This window comes from Telmatherina bonti, assembly GCF_933228915.1.
Source record: "Telmatherina bonti genome assembly, chromosome: 3".
Lineage (NCBI taxonomy): Eukaryota > Metazoa > Chordata > Actinopteri > Atheriniformes > Telmatherinidae > Telmatherina > Telmatherina bonti.
This window is the reverse complement of record NC_136621.1, coordinates 16,862,132-16,878,634: the sequence shown is the minus strand read 5'-3', so window position 1 is coordinate 16,878,634 and position 16,503 is coordinate 16,862,132. Positions and strand designations below refer to the sequence as shown.

At 42.2% G+C, this 16,503-nt stretch overlaps 1 protein-coding gene across 1 annotated transcript; it reads right to left on the bottom strand.

Moving 5' to 3' along the window:
- Positions 1-8,962: 8,962 nt before the first annotated feature.
- Positions 8,963-16,233, bottom strand: LOC306772905 (NACHT, LRR and PYD domains-containing protein 3-like; the record flags this gene model as incomplete). The annotated part of the gene is made up of 6 exons (XM_079262561.1): positions 8,963-9,534; positions 11,148-11,194; positions 11,271-11,444; positions 12,147-12,320; positions 12,530-14,378; positions 15,960-16,233. 6 exons carry the CDS (start codon positions 16,231-16,233, stop codon positions 8,963-8,965), a joined length of 3,090 nt encoding a protein of 1,029 aa, XP_079118687.1.
- Between the last annotated feature and the right edge of the window lie 270 nt (positions 16,234-16,503).

Here is a 16,503-nt window from a genome sequence, read left to right as displayed (position 1 = left end):
GCATGGAAAACCAGAATGAACATGAAGATTTTATTTCAATGGAATGATCCCTTTCAAGTTTTATTTGATTCTAAATGGCTTAAAACAAGTAAGATTTACAATATTATTTTCACATTTTCTTTGTGCTAAAAAAACAGGTCAGTACCTTTAAAGCAAAGCATTATCTGTATGTAATATATCCTCTTACAGGAACTGGCAGATGGGGCAGAGGTCTCTTTGTACATACAGGCTTACTATGGCTTTCAGCCTGCAGTTAAACTCATCAAAACCACTGAGTTTAGCTTGTTCTTGAGCAGCTAGAAGCAACTCAGGTTTTCCTCTGTGTTCTTGCCATTTTTCCTTTAAATTTGTCACATGCAAATTGGGGTGGGGAAGATAGGAAAAAGAGTTCAACATGCAGCGTAACTAAGCCAGGAATTCCCTCTAAGAAATAAAGATAAAACACAAGATGATGAAAAGAAAAGTCAGATATTTCTACATGGAGTACAGAAAGCAGAGAGAAGCCCAGTACATCATGGGATGTCCTCCAGCAGCCTTGGCCTATATCAGCAGAATTAAAGGGATGGATAAGGGTCACCAAGCCAGACCTAACTATAAGATTTACCAGAAAGGGAAGTTTGGAGTCTGTTTCCTGAAGCCAAACTGGGAGCTGACTCCACAGAATAGAGGTCTGAGAACTGAAAGTTGTGCCTCTCATTGTACTTATAGAAACTCAAGGAACCACAAATAAACCTGGAGTCTGAGAAAGAAGTGTTCCAACCCAGGACGTTTCCCCTCCACTGTCACCTTGTGCAATTTAGGGTCAATTTATAGCTGTGTCTCAATTCAGGGTAGCCTACGGAGTGTTCTACGCAGTCTGCACACTCCAAAGTACGCTTACCGTTAGTGAAATGAGACGGTTTACCAATACAAGAATTATCCATAGTGCTCCAGTCCTCCGTTGTCAAGCAATTACATTTCCCGTTTATCTATTTAGTGATCCCATTTTTTCATAAAACACACAAAAATATTTTCTTTTAAATGACACAAGTATATTTAATTGTATTTATCCACATTTACCTGTGTGTGTAAATTACAAACATGTGGAGGATGAGCTCTCCTTGGGGTGAGAGTGCAGTAAAGCTTTCTCCACTGGCTGACAGCTCATCCTGTCAAGATGACGTTAACTTCAGTGAAAAATGAACCTGGTCAGACGCATGTAATTAAATTTATTTATGGTTATTCAACACAAAGCCACTGTCATCCCAGCTTGTCTGCAGGAACAAAATGTGTGTGTGGGAGCTACACCAGCATTCTGCTGTTTATTCTATTCTATCAAGTACAATGATATTTTGGGAGAAAACAGGCCTTGTAGGATGCATCACTTGTAGCCTTTGTTTAAAGCTAATCTGGAGCCAAACAAATGTGGATTTGAAAGACGAATTTGAAAGCCTTTGAACTGGGACAGCACTTGGCACCCCACAATGACGTATGCAGCCGACCAATCTGCACTTCGAAGTGTGCAGATCCTGAATTGAGACATAGTCTATAATTGTAGAGAAGATTTGATGCCATCAGTGGGTTTCCTTAGCTCAGAACTTTTTTGAAACAGACTTCAGAGTTATTGTGAGTTGGATCAGTTGTCCATCGCCACCTGAGCTCTTTATGGTATCAAACCTTCTCACCAGATACTGAGTCAACACTGTCTTCTACTAGTGGCGTAGATTCTCAGTCATCCAGGTCCTGGTAATCCCAAAATGTAAACTCAAAGGCAACTGGACATCTTTGTGTCTCTCGTCCAAAAGACTCTCTCAGTTCTACACTGACTGGTGAGGAGTTCCAGGTTTATTAGCTGTTGTTGACCCACCAACAGTCCTTGGCATCACTGGTATTGGTGTTTTGGTAATATGATATCAAGTGTGAATGGTTTGAAACTGCCTGCAAGGAGATGAAAGCTGCTCTGCATATGTTGGGCAGATAAAACCCAGAGACATCTCATCTGTTTAACACAGACAGCTTCTTTCATCCCCTCCAACCATTTGTGTTCCCTGTCCAAGATGCAGGTAGGCTACTAAATCTTAACCTGAAGAGCTGACCTTATGAAGCAGTTTGGTTTCTCCTCTGGACTGCAGATACATCTCCACTCCTCTCGTGTTTGGGTTTTTTCTCTTCTAGTTTCTGCCTCTGTGTTGCTGAGTTTGAAATGCACAGGAACATTGTATTTGTTGGCTTTGGAGAAGATTCTTCTAAGATGCTTCTGTCGTCCAATCATTTATCTTCATTCCAACCCTTGATTTGCTGAATTTTCTCTCAATGCTTCCTTGGGTTCTCATGAAATTATTCCACTGGATGTTCTTTTTCTTGAGCAATATCTGGAAATGAAAACAATAATGATACTTGATGCCATCTTTCTTTTCTGGAAATTTCAGTGTTATTTTCCCACAGCATGTTATTTCCTCTGTCATGCCTTCCTCAAACCATCTTCATCTCAAACTGAAAGGAGAAACTATGACACATCTGAGGCAGCAGCAGTGGTTGGATGGTTTTGGGGGCACAATGTGGGCTTGTTGGATCAATGGCAAGTTGTAAACTCAGTTCACCAGTAAAAACTTGCCTCCACGTCTGTGGAGCTTTGTTCCCAATAGGTCAAATACTGAAATATTATTTCTTCTTTATCAGTTTTCACAATTATTGCCCAGATAGCAAACATTTTGGACCAATTCCGAGCTACGTTTGCCACTTATGATTCAGTTATGTCCCTGGCTAGTGTGGGCTAGAAGTGGACCAGATATCAGTTCTTAGCCTGGCATTATAACAAGTCTTCTGTCAACCACATCTGGCCCAGATGTCAGTCAGTGGCATGGACTTGGATTTCAACAACTGTTTCATGGACCAGAAGTGTTCATAATAAGAGAAGTCTTCCTTGTGGGCCACATGTGATGGTCATGGAGCTAAATACTGGTAGTCCCACCCACATTTAGTGAACGCTGCAGGTCAAAGCCAAATTTGAGTCAAACAAAAATGTTTAACTAGGCCATTTTTGACTGGAATAAAACAGGAATCAAACCACCAACCCTCAGTTATCGGATGATTTGCTCTACCACCTGAGCCACTGCTTCCCCAATATTGTATTGCTCTTAATTTGATAAGAGTTCATAATGACTCTAACGGTCAACTGTAGAAGTAAAAGCCCATGGTTCACTTCAACAGATGTAATCATAAATAAGCATTCACACATCAACAGTTTCTGCCTCTGCCCTCCAACATGTTAAAACCTGAAGGAACAAAAAGTCTAAGTCTTTAAAATCTTTCTTATAAGTAAGAAATACACCACTGATCAACTAAACTTACAGTTACCTATCAGGTTTGCAGAATTCTTAAATCTTAAGGCCCCGAAGCTACTATCCAAAATATACAGATTACTATTGAAGCTAGAAGATTTAATCTCTCTCCCAACTTCTAAATGGGAAGCAGACTTATCCAGTAACTTCAATCAAAATGAATGGTCACAAATCTGCTCAAACACATTCAAAATGACTAAGAATTCAAACATGCAATTGATACAATTCAAAATCCTACACAGAACTCATTATACAGGACACAGGATGTTCAAGATGGGTCTGTTACAATCACTTATCTGTTCACACTGTACTGACAACACAATTGACAGCTACTATCATGCCTTATGGTCTTGTCCACCTGTCCAGAGATTCTGGCTCCAGGTATGTAAAGATCTGTCAGACTGGTTTAAATGTAATATCCCTGCAAACCCCAAACTGTGCCTATTGAGTCACTTAGGTGAAAATAACATAGGGTTTAATTTAGCAAAACCAATCTTCAGTAGCCTGTGCATTGCAAAGAAAACTATCGTTGTGAACTGGAAAAGCAAACAGAATCTGTGTATCTAGCAGTTTAGAAATCTGTTATTAGATTACATCAGCATGGAAATGATGTCTGCCTCCTCAAAGGATCAGTCAGTTGAATTTCACTCTCTCTGGTCTCCTGTGATCAGCTCTATCACTTAGTGTAGGGGGGAGAGTGTGACCTCATCCCGCTCGGTGCTGGGGACTGGCTGGCTGGCTCAGGTGGCTATGGGTCTGGACGGGGATCTTGGCTGCTTCATTACTGGGGGGGCTAGGTTTCCAGACCTGGCGGGAGGCCTTGGGTGGATCAATGGTTGGAGTTGCCTTGCGGCGGTGGAGCGAGGTCGCTGGCGGAGGCTGGATCGGCGGGTATTGGCTCCGTGACGGGTGGCCGTGCCGCTGCAGGGTGGGCTGGGTGCGGGTCCTGGGCTCCGGTGCCCGGGGCTGTCCCCTTACTTCTCGGGGGTGGGGGGTCGGTCCTGCCGTGGGGGGGTTGGGCTGACCTGGACCTGCTGCTGCAGTGGGGGCGGGTCCGTGCCCTGGTGCCCGGCAGAGGGGCCCGGGCCCAAGATAGTTGAGGATGGGGGGTGCCTGTGTATATATGGGGTGTGTATGGAGGAGTGTAGTGGTACATGAATGTATGGGGGGTAGGGGTGCGTGTATGTGGTAGTGTGTTGGGGCATGTATGTGTGGGGGTGTAGGGGTGGGGGTTTAGGGGAGTGCGAAAGTACCCCCCCCCCCCACTTTTGCATGTGGTTCGTTGGTGCCTTCTGGGGCCAGTGGCGGCTCTTTTGTTGGTGTTGCTGAGGGCCCTGGTTGTTGGGGCAGCTGCCCTTGGCCTGTCCTGGCCTTCGGGGGCCCCGGGAATGGGGGACGTGTCTCGTGCCGCAGGTGGCTCATCTTCTTGAGGGAGGCGCGCTTCCCTCGGGACCTAAATCCCCGGACACCCCTCCTTCCCTTCTTCCACCACACACAGGCAGGGCGTTGGGAGGTGGACACGTTGATCTGGATGGTGAGAGAGGCCATCAAGGTGGTCTCGATCGCTGCACCCAACATCGGTTCACGTCCCAGTTTTAATTACACTTAGTCAACATAACACAAAAAACACACACTGACAACACATGGACATATTTTGGGGGGCAGGCCATGCAGTGTGCGGTGGGCGGGGCTGCTTTGGTGGTCCCGCTCCCAACATGATGTGGTTACTTCTTCCCAATTTTAATTGCAAACAACACACACTTCACAATCATTCATAAGCTGGGAGGGAGGGGGTGACAATGGGGTCCTGCCACGCCCCTATTTCCGGGGCTGTGCCGGAGGAGTTTGGGCGGGGGAGTGGTGCTGTTCAGGGGGCCTGGGTCTGGGCTGGCCTGGCAGGGGTGCTGGATCGGCTGCATGTGTGGAGTGGTGGGGGGGCGTTGACAAGGGTGGGGGGTAGTTGTGGGACACGGGGACACATTGGGAAAGAAAGGTGAGGGCATGCATGAGCCAATGGATGAAGTGGTGAATGAATGTTAGAGTAGAGGGGGAGTAAGGGGAGGAATCAGGGTGTAAGAATTTAGGAAGGTGGGTGGCCGCTGGGATAGGAGGAAGGGGGGGTGTATGCAGATGGGTGGGGGTGTGTATGTGGGGTTATGTTGGTGGTACGGGGGAGTGATGGGGTGGGTGTACAATGAGGAGTGTGAATGTGGATATGGGGTCCACAGGGGTGTAGGGAGGTATGTGTGTGTGTAGAGTGGGGTATGCATTTATGGAAGAATGGGTGATTATAGAGGGAGCAGGGATGTGTGTGTGAGGGGGTGTGTGAGTATAAAGAACAGGGGTAGGAGAGTATGAGTTTGAGCGTGTGTAAGAGAATGGGTGGATAGGGTGTGCTTAAGGAGGAAGTGTGGATGCGTGTGGGGGTGGGTGGGTGCATGTGTGTGTGTGTGTGTGTGTGTGTGTGTGTGTGTGTGTGTGTGTGTGTGTGTGTGTGTGCATGCGTGCGGGGAGAGTCTTGGTGCTCGGGGGACGCTGCTGGTGCACTGGGGTGCGGCCTGGCTGCCGCTCGGTGGCGGTCTGGGGATCACGGCCCTCCGTCGGTGTGGGCTGGGCCCTCTGCCTGCGGGGGTGGGGGGCTGCTTCTGGGCTCTTGGGGCCGTGGGGCCCGTGCACTGTCTGCCCTGGGTGGCCGGTGCCCGGCGGGGCCGGTCCTCACTGGTCCGGGCCTGCTGGGGCCTGTTCCCCCTGACTGCGGGGGACTCTGGCTGGGACCACCCTCTGCCGCTTCCTGGGTCGGCGCATGGCTGGCTCCGGGGTGGGGCGGTTGGGTCTGTGCCTGGGGGTGGCTGCCGGTGGCCCCGGTTTCGGGGGTACTCCTGGCGTGCCTCTTGCCTTTGTGTGGGAGAGGTCACACTGGCATGATCTTCTCTGAACACGTTCCACTCTGCATGTTCTGCATGTGACACAGTCACCGAGTCGTCACGCAGTTTTATTCACTAACAGCAGCTAGTTTTCTCATTTCTGTTTGTTTCTCATTTATATTTAACTTTTTAGATTTATAGTTTAGTTACTATGATCTAAAGTTGGCTTGTATGTGTATGTATATGTGTTAATACTGGCGAGTGCGTATATGTTTGTACGTATGTATGTGTGTGTGTGTGTGTGTGTGCATAGAGGTGTGTGTGTATATGTATGTACGTGTATATGTATATGTGTATATATATATACATATATATGTAAATGTGTATACATATGTGTGTATATGTATGTGTATGTATGCGTGTGTATGTGTGTGTATATGTACGTGTGTGTATGTATGTGTGTATATGTATACATCTGTAGGTTGTTTTTTTTCTTTTTGTTTTTGGGTTATTTTTTAGGGGTTTTTTTCTCTCCCTTTCCTCTCCCTTTATCTCTTTCACTTTTCTTATGAGGTGTTTTTTCTCCTCTCTCTTTCTGTCTTTCGTCTGTCCTCTCTGGTCCAGCAGTACAAACTCTACAATTGAAACAATAAGACAAAATAAATATAGAAATAAAATAAAAATTCAGAAAGTCAAGGGGATCATTATATCTATAAAGCTTCCCTTGGCAGAGAAAATTTGCTCAGCAGAACACAGCATCCAGACCATCATTCTGCTTGCCTAAATGCTGGACAAGACAAAAAAAATTAAAAAAATTTAAAAAAAGTCTTTAAAATCTTTTTACAACATCATAAACTTCAATAAACTGCTTTATTATAACACATATGTGCAGATCTAAAGCTTGCCATGGAAATGTGACCGTCGTTCATCAGACATATACAACAGAACATTTCCTGTCATCAGCTAGTACTTATTAGAAATGTGTGTAGATGTAATCTCAGCTGAGACCATTACAGAATCAGAACTCTGGCAGAATCTAGTGGTGGAAACAGAAAACTGCAAACAGAAGGATGTTTAACTAGGTTTTACTGGTTTATCTCTTTCTGCTGGCTTCCTCGCTTTCTCAGTCTGTGTTGATGTCTACAACATGTTGATGTACAACTCTATGTACCAGATGTGGTTAGTCTTCTCCTCAGCCCTTGTGCACACATGAACTTGTCCTCAAAGTTTGATTAAAGTATCTGTTGGCAAAACATGATTGGTTCTAGCTCATGAACTGGAACATGTATGCAAGGAAATAAAACAATATGTAAAGAACACGATGCGTAACTTTTATCGTCAACAAAAAAATGTCAGCCCTGCACTCACCCCACCCGTACATCCCCCAAGATAGGTGAATACAGAATACACCTAAAAGTGACACACCGACTACCAAGTGTGAAAGAGAAACTGGCCAAGTATAACTATCACCTACGACAATGCCACCCAGTGGAACTGGGAATCCCTCCACTCTTGTAAGCCTGTGGTTTGGTGGGGACAAAAACAGAACAGCCAAAACAAATTTTCTGAGTACAAAAGGAAAAAATTATATATACATGGGGAAGCCGTAGCCTATCCAGCAGTCTTTGGGCAGAAGGTGAGGTACACCTTGCCAGCCCATTGCAGGGCCACATAAAGACAAACAACCACTCACACTCCTAAGAGTAACCAATTAACCTAATATGCATGTCTTTGGATGGTGGGAGGAAGCTGGAAGTACCTGGAGAGAACCCATGCATATGCAGGGAGAACATGCAAACTCCACACAGAAAGACCACTGTTGAAACCTTGCCCCAACCAAGGCTTGAACCTGTGACTTTCTTGTGGGAGGCCACAGTGCTAACCACCATGCCACCATGTGGCCCTGTTTCTACATCCATTAACCAAAGAGAAAAAAAAAAGATCTAAGCAAAATATTTATATTCACAAAAAAACAATACTATTTTAAGCCTGACCCTCTACATACATAAAACACAATCACAACTCCTCATGACACATGTGCCAGTCAAGTGTGCGCACACAGACCTACTCATAAAAACATAAAATCATTGACATTTATGGCTCCTACTTTGAGGAATCTCGACTATTATTTAATTATAGCATTGAATACTACAGTTAACTGTCAAATGATGTAATCATGACATCGCTACAGCAGAATAAGCATTTTGGTTTTGCAGAGACAAATTTGCAGGTTTTCATGGATACAACCCACAGCCTGAACTCTGCCGCTCATCCCACAAATAATTTCCCTCACACATGTGGAAATAAACAGACTTTCCATTAGTGTAAGATTAACTACAATAAAGAAATAAAAAAGAGAGGAGAGAACCTGATAGACTGACTTGTTCTGCAAAGTTTAGATTCCTGTTAATTTTTTTTTAATCATGTTTAGGCATTGATAACTTTTATCAATCAGAGGAGAAAAGACAGAAGAGAGTATGATTACCAAGACTCAAACCTGGGTTATATGTTAAAACATCAGCCTCTGTACATGGAGTACCTTCCAACACAACCAGAACCACATGTTCGAGTCCTTTCAGATTTGCACAAATATTGGCACAAACTATCAAAATAATAAAACGTTTTACATTAAAACATGATGTTTTCAACAAGATCTAGTTAACATCAGTTTGTACTCCTTTTCTTTTTAGGGGAAACTGATATTACTGTAAATGTAAATTATTGCCACTCCCTTTTAGGTAGAGTATGACACAATGTCAGATTTCCCAGTGTGAGGATTCATGCAGGATGAGAGTCCTGCTCCTGCAGAGAACAGAGAGACACGGAAGAACCAGCCAGCCAGAACCCAAAGCCAGGATAGAGAGGTTCAGTAAATGTGGTGTTGAAGGTGTGGAGGTGGATCAGTTCGTCAGCCAAGACTCTATAGAAGGACAGAGTCCCAGCTGGGCAGTCCACATATACTGCTATTCTGTTAGAGATGAAGGAAGAAGTCAGAGACCAAGAGGAGGTCAGAACTGTTCTTTTCCTGTTGTGCCAGACAGAAAATTCCCCATCCTTACTGCAGTAAATACTCCATGACTGATCATTCCATCCAAACCAACAGTCAGCATTGTATCCCGTCCTTTTGATTCCTTTGTAACTCACAGCCATGTAAGCGCCTCCATTCCACTTCACCTCCCAGTAACCGCGACCAGTAAGTCCACTTGTACAAAGCAGCTGACAGTATTCAAACCTTTCTGGATGATCCGGATATGGCTGCTTCCCTCTTACTCCAATCATTCTCCTGTTGTTTTCAGCCAGCTTAATTTTTCTGTTTACTGTGTTTGTGTCCACAGTGAGTTCAGAGAAATCTGAAGAAAAACACATGCACAGTTGATCAGTGAATGGCTTTATCTGTTACTTTACACACACCGGCCACATCATACAATGAAAACAGCTTGGACACATTGAAGCATTGACTCCATTTTGCCAAGTTTGTTCAGAAACGGCAAAATTCAAGTTGTTAGCTTGTCCTCCAGTTGTTTCAGATCTTAGTTCAGTCAAACATAAAGATGGTGTTTTTACTGATTTTTTGTGTGAGGTTGATAAAGTGTGAATATAAAGCTCTACTTACTCAATGATAGAGAAACATGATTGTTTAGTTTTCAGTAATGTACATCTATGAATGTAACACTTAGCCATTTCTGGTATTGCTCATAAACAGGGACCAAAGTTAACTTCAAATATCTATAAAGCTCGACAGTACTGATTGCTGGATCTGTCCATAGTATCACAATAAGCTATTCATGTCATGGTTTGAATTTTTTTTTTGTGTGTGTCTTTTGTTTTTTCCTGTTTTATTTTGTAGTTTAGCTCCCTTGTGTATTGTAGCCCATTTTGTTTCTGGTTCATCAGCTCCCCTGGTTTTAATTTTCTGATTGATTTCACCCATTGCTTGTAACTACCTATGTGTATGTGTACCCCTCTGTTGAGGTTTTGTATTCGCTAGCTCATTGTGTGGATTCAAACCAGATTTTCCTGTCAAGTTTGAATTAAACCATCTTGTTTCTGCATCCTGCGTCCCATCTCTGCTTTTGGGTCCACACCTCCACAGTCCATTACAGTTCACTCAACAGAGCTGGGCACCATCGACTAGAGTTGTAGTGATCAGTCGCGAAACAGCAGAACAGCCTAACTGCTTTGCCTCTGCTTATGGTGGAAGGGTAACACTCCACAGATCTGGGCTTTGTGGAATTGTGGCCAGATAAATTACACTATTGACAGGAAAGTTCACCAAAAAGCATGTGGGAGACTTCATCAGGAAAAAATTGTCTGGTCAGTAGAGACTAAAACAGAACTTTTTGCACATCAAGGAACAAATTCCACACCTCTCATCACCCAAAATGAAGCATGGAGGTGGCAGTGTCATGATATGGGGATAATTTTCATCAGCAGAGACTGGAGGTGATAGATGAAGCTAAATCCAGGAAAATTCTTGAGGAGAACCTGTTTGAGTCTTCCAGAGATTTGAGACAGGGATGGAAGTTAACCTTCAAGCAAGACAATGATCCTCAGAGTCCTGATAAATAAACACGAATTAGTTTAAGGGGAAATATTTAAATGTCTTGAAATGGCCAAATTAAATTACAGACCTCAATCTTGCTCAAAATTTGTGGAAGGAATTAAAGATGCTGAACACCAGCAGAACCATCCAGAAACTCAAGGAGATGTAGTAGTTTGACTTTCAATAGTACACAAAAATCCCTGTGGCAAGTAAACTTCATTAATGTAGTATGCATGCACTATTTGTCGTTCAATAGAATTTTTTTTATGTTTTACTTTAACAGTTTGCAGTTGTATTTGTAGATTTTTTTGAAAAATAAAAGGTTAACAGTAATTCAGCCTTTGGAGTTCCTGTCAAGCTGAGAACTTGCTGCAAAAATGTAAGCTCATGTTTTACATGAATCAAAATAAACACACTCACACTTCCGCAATCCAGGTTTTATCCTCTGCTCTCCACCGTGTTCTAACCTGGAAGAAGAATTTACATTTGAATGACTGAAAGTCTGAAAGTAAGAAAGAAAACTATGCTGTTGTCTGTTCATACCTGAGAGTTGCTAGTCTCCAGCATGGATCCTCCAGTCCATCAGAAAGAAGCTTCACTCCTACCTCTCCTGGATGGTTGTAGCTCAGGTCCAGATCTTTTAGATGGGTAGGGTTGGACTTTAGCGCTGAGGCCAGAGAAACAAAGCCTAGCTCTGTAATCATACAGCCTGATAACCTGCAGTTAAACACACATATTAAACAGTTATGTCATCTCTGTTCTGGCGATTTGTGTTTTGTGTTGTAATATTTATTCAAGAGCATCACACATGCTAAAGTGTGATGCTCTTATATATATATATATATATATATATATATATATATATATATATATATATATATATATATATATATATATATATATATATATATATATACTTATATATATATATATATATATATATATATATATATATATATATATATATATAGGGCCAATCTAATGCATTTTGCAGTTATATTACAGACCATGTTGCGTTGTGTCTGTTATGATTTTATATGAAACACCCGGTGCCTTTTGGTAGTAAACAATGCCACAAACAATTTCATGACCAGCCCAATATGAAATGCACCAGTTTTTCTCTGATCCCCTGATGTTACTCCCCCATCCTTTGTTATTCTTTAATTTATTTCTTTTCATTTCCTCTTGTCAGCAGACGAGTAACTCTGAACCATCCCCATATCCAAAAGGAACTAACTACTGATGGACATTGAGGAGCCCTCTTTACTTCACTGCTATTTTAGATCATATCTTAAAACATTTTTTTTTCTCTTTGGCTTTCAGTTCAGTTTCAAACGTTGTCTTTTGCACTTTCCCTCTTGTTACTTATTTGATTTTTAATATATTGGTCAATTATGTTGACCAAACTTCAAACCTCACCTGAGGATTTCCAGTTGGCAGTGTGGACTCTCCAGCCCACCACACAGCTGCTTCAGTCCTGAATCCTTCAGGTCGTTGTTACTCAAGTCAAGTTCTCTCAGCCTAGAGGACTGGGCTCTGAGAACTGAGGACAAAGCTTCACAGCTTCTCTCTGACATGTTACAGCTGCTCAGCCTGAAAGACAGTATTTTTCTCAACATTAAAAACAAGTAAATACAACATTAAAAATGTAAATTGGTGAAAGCACCATCTAACACAGTGTTTTTTATATAGACTGTTCAGTTAAAGGAACAGTTTTAATTTTTTTCCACAACAATCCTTTGTTTAACTTGGACCACAATCAGTTACTGTGTGAAATGACATACAGTTATCTGAGCACCTACAGAGCTTTACTAGAGGCTTTGACCACTGGAAGCAGCCTCAGAAGAGCCTCCTCTGAAGATGAGTATTTCTTCAGGTCAAACACATCCAGCTCCTCCTCTGATGACAGTAAGATGAAAACTAGAGCTGACCACTGCGCAGGAGACAGCTCATCTGTGGATAGATGCCCTGATCTCAGGTACTGTTGGATCTCCTCTACCAGACAACCATTATTCAGTTCATTCAGACAGTGGAACAGATTGATGCTTTTCTCTGGAGACAGATTCTCACTGAGCTTCTTCTTAATATACTCAACTGTCTTCTGATTGGTCTCTAAGCTAATATCTGACTTTTTTAGCAGGTCTTTTAGTCTATTCTGATTGGTCTGCAGTGAAAGACCCAAGAGGAAACGGAGGAACAAATCCAGGTGACCATTTGGACTCTTTAAGGCCTTGTCGATTGAAATCTTGTGGACCTTTGTTGAAGAGTTTTTGCGTAAAAGTGCATGAATGGTTTTCTGTGACAGTTTTGGGAAAGACATTATATTTTTGTTGCTGTTATTAAGTGACATCCTCACATAAACAGCAGCCAGAAACTCCTGAACACTAAGATGGACAAAGCTAAACATCTTATCTCGCTTTTTCCTTCCGTACTCTTCTCTGAAGATCTCTGTGAACACTCCTGAGTAAACTGAGGCTTCTCTGAACTCAATGCCACTCTCTCTCAGATCTTCCTCATAGAAGATTAGGTTGCCCTTTTCCAGCTGATAAAAAGCCAGTTTAGCTAATGACTTAATATACTGGATGCACCTCTCTTGACCATACTTGTCACTTGTCTCATCCATCTGAAACTGCAGGAACTCTGAGTACATCTCAGTCAGGGTCTTGGGCAACTCTCCTCCCTCTCTTGTTTTCAACACATCCTCCAGAACAGTTGCAGTGATCCAGCAGAAGACTGGGATGTGGCACATGATGTGGAGGCTTTGTAATGTCTTGATGTGGGAGAGGATTCTGTTGGCCTGCTCTTCATTTCTGAACTTCTTCCTGAAGTACTCCTCCTTTTGAAGGTCAGTGAAGCCTCTCACTTCAGTCATACAACTGACACATTTTTGGGGGATCTGATTGGCTGCTGCAGGTCGTGTGGTTATCCAGATGCGAGCAGAGCGTAGCAGCTTTCCACTGATGAGATTCCTCAATAGGACATGGGCTGTAGTTGACTTAGTTGCATCAACAGAGCGAATGTTGTCAGCATGAAGGTCCAGATGAAAGTGGCTCTCATCCAGTCCATCAAACACAAACAGAAGCTTAAATTTGCTCTTGTCATAGCTGCTGTTTCCTGATGACTGCATAGTTGTAAATATGGAATTAAGAGCCTCATCTTTAATGTCCAAGGTTTCTGGGATACACTCATGTATGAGCTCTGCCAAACTAAACTTTTCTCCTTTCAGTGGATTCAGCTGTCTGAAGGTAAAGGGGAAAATGAGATGTACATCTTGATTAGATCTTTGTTCAGCCCAGTCCAACACAAACTTTTGAACAAGGAATGTTTTTCCAATTCCTGATATTCCATTGGTCAACACTGTTTTAATTGGTCTGTACTCTCCAGAAGGATGTTGGAATATGTCACTGGGTTTAACTGGCTTTTCCATTTCTGCTGGCTTCCTCCTTCTTTCAATCTGTCGGACCTCATGCTGTGTGTTAATGTGTACTTCACACCCAGCTGTGATGTACAACTCTGTGTAAATATCATCCAGACGTGGTTGATTTTCTGCCCAGCCTTCTTGTGCACACATGAACTTGTCCTGGAAGTTTGATTGAAGCATCTGTTGATAAAATGTGATGGGCTGAGGCTCAGGAACGGGAACAATCACATCTGTGTTGAAAGGGAATGATAAAATGTTAGTATGAAATCTACGTATCAGTTAAGTTCTTGTTGTCTATACTTAACACAGGCAAAGCTTAGAGACTCGTTTATTTTCTGCTAAAAGTTCTGGCAATATTAACAAATAATGTGTGCATTTATCATCCATACATTCATTCATTTGTTCATTATTTCATATATTTTCTTGTCCTCTCAGTCCAATTCATGGTCACGGGGAAGCATATCCTAGCAATTGTTGGGCAAGAGGGAGGGTACATCCTGGACAGGTCACCAGTCCATCACGTATATTAATAATGTGAAAATGATAAATAGATAATTAGAAGTACTTACTTAATAAACTGGTAAAACACAATAACAAAATAATAATAAAACCAGTTTTAACATCAGACACTTGGAGAGTCCAGAAAATGGTTTTCTCATCTGAATACTGCAGCATAACAAGTAAGAAATGTCCCTAACATTACCCGTGGTTCTAATGTAGTGGCTGATCAGTCTATGCTTGTGAATCAGAGTAAATCTGCAAACAATATTAGCCAAGATGTCTCTATAGCCAAGATGTGTTAGTGATGCTCTGAAACATGGACAGCCTCTTTTGAAAAAGATAAACCTTAACCCAACTATTCTTTCCAACTAGGGCGAATATCTCAACTTTTCTCTCCAACGTTTTAGAGAACGTAGTTTTTGAGTAACTCCAAAATTTTAAGTGACGTGATATTTTTAAGGAATTTCAGTCAAGTTTTAGTACTTGCCATGATTTTTAATGATGGTCTTTTGATGGTCAGGGAATTCTGTTGTTTTAGTTCTTTTGGACCTATCAGCTTTCTCAGACCATAGACCACAATATTTTGTTACTCTGATTGGAACATGTCGTTAGTATTAAAGGTACAGCTCTGTACTACTTCAAATCATATCTTACTGGCAGGAACTGCTCTGTCAACCAAGGAGCTAATTCCTCCTCAGATGCCCCTCTTCATTATGGCGTTCCCAAGAGGTCTCTAATGGGATATTTATTGTTTATTCTGTATATGCTGATGGGTTCTATTTCTAGAAGGTTATATTATACTGTTTTGCAGATGACACTCAGGCCCATATCTCAGTTAACCTAAGCAGGACTAAATAGCATGAATGCACTGACACCCTTATTAAACTGATATTAAACTGAAATGATTGAATTTTCTAAACCTCTCCGCTGAAAAAAGGGAGTATTGACTGGTCACTTTCATTTGAGTGTTTATGTTCATGTTTACTAAGTTGTGACCTCTCCATGTTTAAAAGGATCATTTTAAAATAAAATGGTAAAAAAAATAAATAAATAATTCAAAGCAAATCACAGAGTAAACTGACAGCAGCTCTCCCTTACATTTCAAAGAATACAGATGTTTCACCTTCATTTGGAGAATAATGAGTCCGGTTCAGAGGGGAAGAAGGTCTTTTCTTCTTTGAAATCTTCCCAACATCACAGGGCTCCACTGACAGACAGAGAACATGCATGTTAAACAAATATAAAATGCCCCCTGAATTTTTTGGAGGTCAGCTTGAAGCAACATCCTGTTTCTTTTCCTGTTTATTTACCTTCTGCTTCTGAGCTGCTAGCAGACAAACTTTGCAGCAGGTCATTCCTGTTGATCTTCTCCAGAACCTTTCTGGTCACTTCCACAGCTCCAGGAAGTTTGTAGGTCTGGACCATCAGATCCACGGTGTCCCACCTGTTAGCCTTCTGCAGCTGGCTCTTCTTGACGCTTTGGAGGCCATGAAGGCTGTCAGTCTGCTGCAGGAACCATTTAAATTTAATGAACTCTTCATCTCCCAGATCATCCAGAGTGTTTAAGAGGTCCTCCGGTATCATCCTGACTCCTTGATAAAGTCACTCAGTGGCCCACCCTCATCTCAAGGACAAGTGACATTTGCTGAGGACAGTAATCTCTTAAATCTGGACAGAAAAGACAGTTAGGAGCCACGTCTGTAAACAATTGCCGTGCGTATAACTATTTTTTATGTGCAAACACAGATAAATATTCTTGGGTTTTTTTTGTTTTTTTGTAGGTTATTTGTATTCATGTGTTACTCTGTACAAAGAGGCTCTCTGCAGTCCTGCTGATTTCACAACTGATGTCCC